This window comes from Olea europaea, unplaced genomic scaffold, assembly GCF_002742605.1.
Source record: "Olea europaea var. sylvestris unplaced genomic scaffold, O_europaea_v1 scaffold713, whole genome shotgun sequence".
NCBI lineage: Eukaryota > Viridiplantae > Streptophyta > Magnoliopsida > Lamiales > Oleaceae > Olea > Olea europaea.
The window spans coordinates 382,249-394,224 of record NW_019265529.1 but is presented as its reverse complement, the minus strand read 5'-3'; the positions used below and the strand labels follow the sequence as shown (position 1 = coordinate 394,224).

Below are 11,976 nucleotides of genomic sequence, written 5' to 3'. Positions count from 1 at the left end.
AACCCAAACAATCAAGAGATCAATTTTTTTCCTTCAAGAAACTTGGCATTGAGAGAGAACAGAAATTTGTACCCATGTGTGGAGCTAATTTAAAAATTGGAAAGAGAACAAATCAAGAGTGAGTATTTCACACGAAGAACACAATTTTAAGCTTCGAGAAATGCTGCCATTTGACAGCTCTCATTTATCATCTGATAATACTATTCATCATTAGTTGTAATCAACACAAACAATCAAGAGATCAATTTTTTCCCTTGTATAGGTTAATATTTAAAATAGGTAAAGAAGAATTAAAAACGCAGTGGTTGTATAAATGACTCCATTAATTAATATTTTCAGTTCGAAGAAAATCCTCCACTCAATTACAATATTTTCAGCCGCCAAAAGACCTAATCAGACCTACTGAAGCTTCCCCATGGCATGACCATCCCTTGTGCATAAATGAACGAGAACCAGCAAACGAGCTCATTTAACTATCACGTGTTTAGAGTATCTTACTGGATCTCCTTGTGTCATGTTCAGAATCAATGTTTAGCTGTATCTACAGAAATCGACTGAAGAACACATCCATAAAATATCTTGATGGATTGAAGCCGCTCAATATCACTGCAAGAAAGACAAAATGTGCAAATGCTAGGCAAAAGAAGAGAATTCATAATAAAAACTGGGTATTGAGATACTTACAGATAGGGGAAAGGACTATGACAATGCCAATTGGATATAGAAATAAAGTCGTTCTCTCCAAAAAGGGCAATACTGCATCATTGGAGAAGACAAACCACCAAAAGAAAATTTATTAGCATATATAAATTTCGGCAAGAGAATTTTTTTGTGTTTTTACAGAAAATCCGAAAGCCCAAAATCAGAGAAAATGGGGAGCATATAATAAATTATAAAATCCCTAGTACGTTAGCATATTAGCAAATGGAAAGGCAAGTCCTCCAGGTAAAATCTATCTTACCATCATAGCCTAAAAAATTGATGTAATGATAGTAGGAAAGAGCCACCATGAAGAGCAAATTTGATAACAATTCAGGAACAAAACCATGAGCTACAAGAAGAGGTGATAGAAAATAATGCACAATAGAAGTGTGACTTTCCCAACAAGTGCAAAAAAGCTCCATTCATCGTAAATAAGGATATTATCAAATAAAATGGAGATGTCAAAAAATGGAAGGGAAAAGAGGAGAACTTGCCACTCTACCCTTTGCTCCACCACATGGCTGTTTGGAGCTTCTTCTCGAAGATAATTGTTTGTAAAGAACCTGCATAAAGTTTGCTGAATAAGTTTCAATTTTGCCAACTTAAGTAATCGCAAAGGATTATTCTCAAATGATGCACGATTTGACCAAATATAAATGCAAGGTTATCATCTTAAGTTTTTAGTTCAATAAACTTCTGAGGATGGCACTTCCAGATCAACAAGTTAAAATACACTTGACATGAGGACAACTCCAGATGCTCCAAGCTTTTGGTGGTTTATGCAAATCCAACATGTTTGACAAGTTCAAGTCCAAAAGCACATCGTGTTAATCCATAAAGAAATACGGATAAGATCCAGGTTCTACCTGAAATTTCATTAATTCGATTATCATCTAAAATTTATTTTATATTCCATGATGATAAATTTTAACCTGCAAATTTCATTCTTGATATAGCAAAAAGAATGAGAATAATTAATGTGCCTCGTATTTAACGTTCCAGAGTAATATAATTTGAGACCTAGGGAAGAAATTCAGCAATTTTTGGCCTAAATCTGGAATTCCCAACTTAGACCTTGTTTGTTCCCGGTTATTTTCAAAACACATTTTTCTCTCTCTTTTTTACAACCATGCATTCTTTAATAAAATAATATCACACACAAATCAAAAACTTTTTCTTATTTTTTAACTACAATTTTTCATCAATCTACTATTCCAAAATACATTCTTACAACAAAATGGAGCTCAAACAGGCTCTTATTAAGTTAAGTGTATGGTCAGGAAAATCAGTTTTACTTCTTCCACAACGTTGCACAGAATTACACCAAAGCACTTTCAAGTCCTAGATTTTTTGGAAAAGATAAAATCACTAGAATTGCTTCCTGCATCATATTAATTCCATTCTTCAATCAACCTCAACTCAAATAATGGAACAGCATTTCTTATGGGGTTTACCATCCAAGTATGCACAGCTCGGTCTGCAAATGTAGAATATTTCTGCACTCGACCTTTACCACTGGGAGTATGGGAAAAGGACCTCCCTCATTTTTTTCCTAATAAAATGATAGAACTTAACTTGAATTGTCACATAATTAAACTGGAATGGCCTAGAGAAGGAGGGTAAACAGTTCTCCTAATTTGAATTCAATCGCCCAAGTCATAAAATTATGACAAAATTACAGTTTCACAAACTAAAATTAAAACCAACCGAGATTGTAAGAAGGGTACTTGCAGTGATAACTTTTAATCTATTTATACATATCAGCAGTTGTCCTTACCAACAAAATGTAGCCAAAACTGTCCCGGTTATTAGGAAATGGAAAAGCAGTACTGAAAGAACTACAAAAACAGCATGTCCTGCACTATGATCATACCTGAAACAAATGACAGATAGCACATTGTTGGAAGATCAGAATTAATGCACAAATACTATATAGTAGGTGAAAGGAAACATTCTGGACAAGTTAGAAGGACAATGACATGGAAACTTTTCTGACAAAAACCTCAAAATGTTAAAAAGCAAACATAATGTCCTAAGTATCAAAACTAAGAATTCACTCATAAATATTCTCTTATTATTTAATATATAACCAAAAGAAACCTCCTACAAGTCTTGTCAATAACAACATTGCTAAATTCACCATAGAAAGCAAGTTCACAGACACTTACGCTGCACAATAAGCTATTGTAGAAACTGCCAAAAGAAGACTGCATATCACAACAAAAGCAGGATCATCACGTGCCCATTGGTTCTTTGTTTCTTCAACAAAGAAACATAAGAACAATTATGAATTCTGTGAGTTACAGACCTGTCAAATCTATCAAATTGGTTGTTCCCTTAGTATAAGTGGAAGTCATAAAACAAAGATGAAAACCAACAAGAAACTCAGTAATCATGAAATATACTTGAAGCAACTACGAAAAGTGTAAACTCATATAACATAGACATGGTTCAGAAGGTCTAACATAAATATGTGCTTAGGCTAAAGCTACTGCTATCACATCAACAAAAGTGCCCAACGAATTGTTCTAGTTATAAACTAGCTAAGCAGTATATGTCTTTCATGGTTTCTTTTAAGGTTTAGAATTAAGGCCTGAAAAGATGACAAGCATAATTTATTTTGTTCACAAAGTCTATGGTGGCATTCATCCAGAACCATACCAAGTTTATCGGTTTACTGAGAGAAAAATGCAATGATTATAATGTTCAATGAACAGGATTCTGTAAGTTGAAAATCTTTAGACATATTAGTGCTTAAAGATGACAAGACCAAAATGCACAGCATAGCAAATAGAGACACTGACTTAAAAAGATGGCAACATAATTATCAAAACTGAAGTATATATGTGGACTAAAAGAGGAAAAATTAAAGAACACTTACGCTTATGGTACTTCGTGTGTTGATATCTACACCCATTTCATCATACATGCCGACATGAAGAATTATCATCAGAAACTCAAAAATATTGTAAATAAATTATCAGGACATCTATTTTTCTTTAAGAACCACAAATAGAAAATTACCAGTAACACAACTTGTATGCAAAATCAATAATAATAATTCTTGTTTAAAAAATTTAACTTTCATTTTTTTTAAAGTAAAGACAATTTGCTTCCAATCCTCATGTAAAAGTTAACTTTCATTTTTTTTTTTTTTTTATTTGAACAATTTTGCCTTCTTCATTTTAAATAGAGGGAAGCTACATAAAAGAATAATTCAGTATGCAAAAACTAGTGTTCCAAAATTTGGATGACCATCCAATACACAATCAATAAACTTGAAAAATAACTCATGCCACCTAAAATCTTTAGAATCCAGATACTTACACCACTTTCGGGGAGGTACATAGGTGAAGCATTTGCCAAAAAGTATATTCAATGTCCATTTGTTGCCACTGCAGCCAACCGAAAGAAATGGATGTCATTTGAGGAAAAGAGTAAAAACCAATGTATTTATAAATTCATGAGAGATAGAAAGCACATTGCTTCAATCGGGATACTGACAATCACAGAGACCCAGTAAAGAAATGCAAGTTTCAATACTACATAGACAGTCCACAAATTAAAATTTAGACATGTCCGCAGGTAAAAAGTAAAGCAACTGAAAAGATCAGAAAGATCACAATGGTTAAGACAACTTTCTCTGAAGCCTACTCAACTGTTCAGTCATGGCCGATGCAAAGGCACTTTGCACTCTACGCCTAGAATCTCTGGTAATCATATATTAGTATCATACCAAATTTAAAAATAACTAGTCTACTACTATGCTTCCTGAATTATAATGATACACTAATATTACATCATTTTCTTATGTGTAACTTTCCATGCCTTCTGTTTTCTATCAGCCATTGAAAGTTGCATCATCAAACATCAGCCTCTCATTATTTTTTCGTGTTTTCCCAAGATGTTGAAAGTTCCAATATTCTGGCCCTGCCAAAGACTTATTGCGTTGCCATTTGAATGTGAAATACTTGTTTAATTGGCACTAGGTTTCAGCTTAAGTCTCTCATAAAGTAGAGGTCTTGAGTTCGAATTCTAAAGAATGCGACAGAGAGATATGAGGGACAAGAGGGAAGATTCCCTCCTAAAACAAATAGAATGTAAAAAAACAGCCGGGTTGGAAGCTTGGATCATTATAAAAACGAGCATTTTTTGTAACAAACCGACCTCTATACCCAAATCGTTAACTTATGTACCGTCCACACTCTAGGAGAATTTGAGCCCATTACCCCTCACAAATTTCAATTGCAGCCTCAAAATTCGAACCATGACCTTTCCCTTGAGAGAAATTTAAATTGAATTCTGGTACCAATTGGACTTGAAAGGAAGGATTGTCCAATAAGGGTGGCTGTCCCAGGTTCATATTTGTTAATGAGGTTAAATAAGATTAAGGAGATCGTCGAAGATCACAGCTTGACGTTTATATTATCATTATAATTATATTATATATAGTTAGATTGTTTTTACCATATTTAGATTATAGGTTACCATTAGTTAATATTGTAATTGATTGCTACTATATTTAGTGGTGATTTTGGTTCTATTTAATGTGAGAACCTGTCACATCGGGAGATATCGAGTCTTATTGAGTATATTTGACATGGTATCAGAGCTTGTTTCTTAGAATTTTCTCTCGTTTTCTTGGTTGTTTCTGCAATATTTGTTGTTTTTGGTCTCTTGTCATTACTAATTTTAGTAGATGATTGCTCTGATTTGGATTTCTCCTTCGTGGGCACAACTATTATCACTGTCAACAGTTCATGATTGCAAAATGATACTTTTACCAGCATCAATTTGAAGGGGATGTTAATGAGGTTATATAAGATTATGAAGATCGTCGAAAATTACAACTTGACGTTTATATTATCATTATAATTGTATTGTATATAGATATATTAGTTTTACCATATTTAAATTATAGGTTATCATTAGTTAATATTATAATTGATTGCTACCATATTTAGTGGTAATTTTAGTTCTATATAATGAGAGAACCTCGTATAACAGGAGGCATCGAATCTTATTGAGTATATTTGACAATATTGAAACCATACCAACCCAAACATAAGACCAGAAACTGACTACCTTCAATATATGTGCTTCAGTTTCAAAATTTGACTTTCAAATCACACTTAAACCTGCTTCATCTCATTAGAAATAAAAATTATGGTAAGTCTGGGAGTTAGTTACCAAACACTAGGTAATTTATCATCACTCGGAGTAGTCTTATTGGAATTACAAATGTAGTACCAGCAAGCCATATCTCATTATAGAAGACATCCAATCAAATTACATTGCATCTGCCACTAGAATTAAGGCTGGTACCTCCCGTAAAGTCCTGAATGAAAGTTTCATAAGTTTCTCTTCAGTTTGTCCTATTGGACTGCTCCCCATAAACTAATTGATGAGTGCTTTACACTCATGATATTTATGCCACTTCATTATTTTGTTATCCTTGAGAGCATTTTAAAACGTTTTAATGTGTGCTTTAATGTTGTGATATAAGTTGACGAAATTGAAGGAAATAAACAAAAGTTGGCAAAATTGGAGAAAATGGACCAAATTGTAAAAGATTCAAAGTTCGGGGACTAAAATGTAAATAATCAAAAGTTGTGTTGAACCTCACAATGAAAATCCAAGAGTGTTAAGAGTCAATTGGATGAAGAAAGATGTCAAAGGAATCAAATTTAGCCAAAATATGATTACAAATCAATTTCCAATCGAAAAGATACGCTTCGGAGTTTTCGTCTCATATTGGGACCTACTTTGGACATAGCAAACGATTGAATCGGAGAATGAAATCTGAAGCAAAGTTGTAGCCCTTTGAGTTATCTTTCCAATACATCTTGAATCACCTCAATCGGATATCGGGAGAAAAAGTTATGCTAAAAAACTGAAAGACTCGCAGTCTGTTTTTTCGGCCGAACTGGGCACCAAGCACCCATGATTCTAAAAATGACAAGAATGGTTGGAGCCTCAGCGCCCATTTTGGGCGCCGGATATGCGGGAAAAGGATTTTTTATGTTTTTTGACTCTTTTCTTGGCCCAACTCAACCCTAATTCGTCCAAGAACTTCAAAATACTATAAATATCATTCAAAAGACCTATTTTCTCGAACAATTGAAGGGGCAAGATTAAAGACAATTCAACACACAATTCATCAAGGAATCAAGCAAGGAGGCTGAGTAACATCAGGGGAAATTTCAATTAAAGCTTCAAAATCGTTTTTCTTTCTTTTTCTCTTTATGTTATTCATCAATATGTTTAGTTTTAATTCTTCCATCATGAACTAAACATCTAATCTAGATTTTGATTGTAACCAAAACTTGAGAATATGGATTGATTAATTTTAGTTATTTCTATTTGATTTTCCATATGCATTTATTTATGTTATGATTTTAATACTTTCAATTAATTGGCCACTAATTGAATGGGTAGATGCTAGTCAATTTCGGCACTCGAGGGGAATTTAGGCATGATCATAATATTGACACAACATAAATTTTATGAAGCTTACTCCATAAAAGAACTAGGATTTTGATAAATTATTGATTTTAATTTGGAATAGAGATGTTGGAATTAATTTCTAAGATTAATTTCTAACCAGCACTCGAGAGAGGGGATGAAAATACAATTGAGTTCTAGCTTATAAACCTGGAAAACTGATTAGAGATAACTAAGGAAGCGTTCCCTCCGTTTTTCAGCCATTTTCTATTTTTAGTTTTCGAAAACGCCCAAAATAAGTTTGGTCATTCGTTTCCGAAAATGCATTTCTGAAAACAATGAAAATTTTATAACTGAAAACGCAAAACGATTTTTTTCATTTTGGGCGTTTTCAGTTAAAAAACCTAAGATGCGGAAAATGCTCAAAACACACCGTTTTTGATTTTTTTTTTTTTTTTTTTAAGTGATGCTAAGCAATACTTTTAAAATAATAAATTCACCAAATTTAAAATATATATTATCTGGTAATATATTAGCTTAAAATTATTATGTTTTACTAAATAATCAAATTAATTGAATAAATGTCATAAAACAATTTCCTAACATTTATTATTTTATTTTTGTAGTAAGAAAAAATAGTAAATTCACCAAGTTTAAAATATATATTATCTGGTAATGTATTAGCTTAGAATTATTATGTTTTACTAAATAATTAAATTAGTTGAATAAAAATTTCTAAAAATTTATTATTTATTATTTTATTTTTGTAGCAAGAAAAAATAGTAAATTCGCCAAGTTTAAAATATATATTATTTGGTAATGTATTGACTTAAAATTGTTATGTTTTACTAAATGATCAAATTAGTTGAATAAATGTCATAAAAAAATTTCTAAAAATTTATTATTTATTATTTTATTTTTGTAGCAAGAAAAAATAGTAAATTCACCAAATTTAAAATATATATTATGCATTAACTTAAAAATATTATCTTTTACTAAATAATCAAATTAATTGAATAAATGTCATAAAACAATTTCTAAAAATTTTAAACCAAACGCATTTTCTAGTTTTTTGTTTTAAGAAACCGTTTTTCAAAATGACAAACCAAACACATTTTCTATAATTCAAAAATAGTCCCTCAAAACAGAAAACGCAAATACAAACGAACCGCACCCTAAACTTTTGAAAATCATAATTGATGGTGAGGTAAAATAACAACCCTAGGCTTTCTCATCTTGATTATTCTTATAACTTACATTTATTTGTTGAATTTGTCACCACATTCATTATATTAATTTAATTTAAAGCACTGATTCCAAATCTCATTCATCTAGATAAAGTGAAAGCTACATAATTATAGCACTTGGTGGAAATTGAATTACAATCTCTGTGGGTTCGACACTCTAACTCTAGTACTATATTAAAAAACTTGACACGGTACACTTGTGGTATAAATCACGTTGTAAAAAACGCGTGGCACTAATGAAATACTAAAAATTTACGAAATTATCTGGGATGGGATTTAAATTATTAGATTATAACTTCGTTGGCAACAAGATTAACATATAATCATTGAGCAACTTACAACATCAAAGCAGAGTGAAATGAACCATCCTTAGCAAATCTGAGTTACATTTTGACAAGGGAAGGTACTGAAAAAATGAAGTTTTGCGCTTATAGAGTTAGTTTTGAACTCTTATCTTATATTATCTCAAAAATTGAATGGTAGCAAGAAATTTTAAGAATTTTAACATGCCATAAATTAACTATATATTTTCTAATAGTAGCATTTGGTGCCACTGACCCCACTATGGATTAGAGGATGGGTGGAAAAGTCAGCAAGTTTATTGTGCAAAATTAATAACCACACATGGCTCACTATTAGCCTATTGGACAGCGTTAGAACTCGTTTTTTTTTTTTTTTTTTTTTCACTTGCTATGTGGGTTAAAGTGGATGCCAATAATTTTAACATGTCAGTAATTTACAAAAAAAGTGGGAAAAAGTGGGTTAAGCTGGGACCCAGTCACAAAAAAGTTCACCGCTAGTGATGAAGTGTGGGATAATTACTTCGAGGTAAGTGTTTATATAATTTTTGGATAAGGATTAAATTATAATTCTCTAACAATAAAGGATGACTTATCATCTTTTACTATATTTGTTCTTTGACAGTCCCATCCAAAACAAAGGCACCTTCGTACCGACACCTTTCCTGACTATGAAGACTTAAGAATAGCAATTGGCAATGCTACTGCTACAGGGAGAACCTCAATTAGTTTGTATAATGAATCAGATACAAGAATATATGGTGTTGAAGAAAAGAGGCAAGTTACAATAGATGACTATGTGTTCGATGAGAGTCAAGAGGCATACATACAAACTCAACAAAATCATTCAACCAATGCTCCATCATCTAATAATTATGTCTTTCCCATGTACCATGGAAACTAACAAGGAATTCCCTGCAGAGACTACAGAAAGCAAACTAGAACTCAACATGAGAATTCTAGCTCATTTGATACAATGACCCAAGCTCATGTTCAAGAAAAGATTTCTCTTGGCATGGATTCTTTTACGGGAAATGCAACTGATATTCAGGATATTCTTTTAATAAACGATAATTTGGTTTTTTAGTATAAAACATCTTGACTTTTCAGTATCCAATTTATCATCACATTACAAATAAACTTGCTTACACGGGAGATGGGAATCAAGAGAAGTCACATTTCAAAAGCAACTAAAAACATGTGTAGATGGACTTAGATTAACCATTAGAATTTGCATATTTCAACATAATATTCATTAGAAAGTTGCTCGTCCGACATAATTTGGTTCACAAAGAAAAATAAACTTTAAATAATAGGTCCAGCTCTTTTTTATTTAATTTTTTTTTTTTTTAATTTTTTTATTTTATTTTATTTTTTATTTACAGGGTTCAGTTAAAGATTTGCTTTGGGCAATTGAATAGGTAAAAATACAATTATAATAGAGAAATCTACAAATCCAGGAGAATCTATAGAATCCTTGAGAATCTTATGAAATTTGTTAAATTCTATTGAATTCCATAAAATCCATGAGAATTTATAAATATTATGAAATCTATTAAAATTTGATTTGATCACACCCTCGAAAATATCGTTCAAACAGATTTTGCCATAGCACCAGTTCCCCCGATCTCAATTCTTCAAAATATCAGAATTCCAGAATTGAATAAGCACAAATAACAAAACTAGGAGGAAAAACGCAAATAAACAGGAACACATGGGAATCAAGGATTCATTTCTTTATTCACTAAATTCCCGTCCTTCATCTAAAAAAATCATAATAAACAACATGACTCCTCATTGGGAAACATTTCATCTTTCATAACCAAATGCATAAGCGCAGAGATGTTGATTAATGCAGTGAAATGCGAATTATGCGACATCTTCCAAAAGATTTTACGAGTAGGATCATTATCAGATCTATATGAAATCTATAGAATCCTAAACAGCTTCATATTTCTCCATGTATGTATGAGTAGGAAAATGAACCTTGATTATTCTGCGGAGGTACTGAGGGAGGAAAGAATTGGGTCGGGTATGAGAACCCGAACGCCCTTTTGTTGATGAAGAGGTAGGCAGCATACTCTTGTTCCTTCTACTTATTCTTCTTCACTTCTCTGATTTACACGATTCCTTTTTCGTTCTGTTCAATTGCCCGATCAAAGATTTGTTCAATTTCACAGCACTTGTACCGTCTTGTTCGTCTCTCTCTCGCTCTCTCGCTCAGCTGCGAATGGGCCCATTTAAGTTTGAGGCCCGAGGGTTGCAACGACTCAAACATACACGATTCCTTTTTCGTTCTGTTCAATTGCCCGATCAAAGATTTGTTCAATTTCACAGCACTTGTACCGTCTTGTTCGTCTCTCAAACATGAGCTATAAGCCCAAACGAGGAATATATGGGTGAGTAAGCCCTTGTTCGATTCCAAAACTTTTCTCATTCTTTTTAAAATACATTTTTTTACTTTCTTCTTTTTAATCACACACTCTAATAAAATAATATTACACATAAATTTAAAAAAAATTATTTCTTACCTCACATTCTTCATTAATGTGCTCTTCTAAAATGCATTATTAAAAAATAATGGGATTCAAACAAACCGTAAGTATGATAAATTTGCCTGATGACGGCATCACCAAACAACCTACACCAAATTCAGATTAATGTGTGCACCACATGTGACCACTATTACAAAACCACAGCCTGCACCATTACTACCTCCACAGCCACCACCAACATAAACACAGCCGAACAAACTAACAACAAACGCATCGCGCACCACTACAGATGCAAACACAACACAACATACGCACCACGATCAACATAGCCCAAAAATCATCACTACAGGAGCTTCGATGCAAGCCACCGATCGCAGCTCCAGCGGAGAGCTGGCACCACCTGTGGAATGAAGTCGTCAGAGAAGTGGAATGAAGCATCAATCGAAGCAACAGTGGAATGAAGTCGCTGCAGGCAGCAGTAGCATATGCAACGACGATGCACTGAGGCACCGCTGCACGCGAGGTGGAATTGTGTCGCTTCAGGGAGTAATAGCGTCGCTAGCATAGAGGTACTCCAACTGTGAGGGAGGCGGTAATTTCAACGTCGGATGAGGAGATGAAGGGAAATTGTCTCTTAATCTTCGTCCCAAGAAGGGCTATTTTAATGTGGCGGGGGAGATGGGGATAGAGAGATATAGGGAGAGAAAAGAGAGGAAAAATTAATTAAGATTTGGGATGAAATTTGTATTATAATATTTAATATTTAAATATGAAATATCTGATTTTTGA

At 32.8% G+C, this 11,976-nt stretch overlaps 1 protein-coding gene across 1 annotated transcript; it reads right to left on the bottom strand.

Moving 5' to 3' along the window:
- Positions 1-290: 290 nt before the first annotated feature.
- On the bottom strand, positions 291-10,950 carry LOC111390755 (protein unc-50 homolog). The gene is made up of 9 exons (XM_023015860.1): positions 10,679-10,950; positions 4,030-4,097; positions 3,584-3,609; positions 2,871-2,961; positions 2,480-2,575; positions 1,129-1,265; positions 962-1,084; positions 685-756; positions 291-606 (listed from the first exon to the last, which is right to left on the bottom strand). Exons 1-9 carry the CDS (start codon positions 10,769-10,771, stop codon positions 542-544), a joined length of 771 nt encoding a protein of 256 aa, XP_022871628.1. The 5' UTR covers positions 10,772-10,950; the 3' UTR covers positions 291-541.
- Positions 10,951-11,976: the final 1,026 nt, after the last annotated feature.

Excerpts from the sequence above, each read along its gene's own strand:
- LOC111390755 (XM_023015860.1), bottom strand. The coding sequence starts at position 10,771 with ATGCTGCCTACCTCTTCATCAACAAAAGGGCGTTCGGGTTCTCATACC. Across the intron at positions 4,098-10,678 it reads ACCTCCGCAGAATAATCAAG|TGGCAACAAATGGACATTGA; the intron begins GTTCATTTTCCT and ends GGTTGGCTGCAG. Across the intron at positions 3,610-4,029 it reads TGTACCTCCCCGAAAGTGGT|ATATCAACACACGAAGTACC; the intron begins GTAAGTATCTGG and ends AAATGGGTGTAG.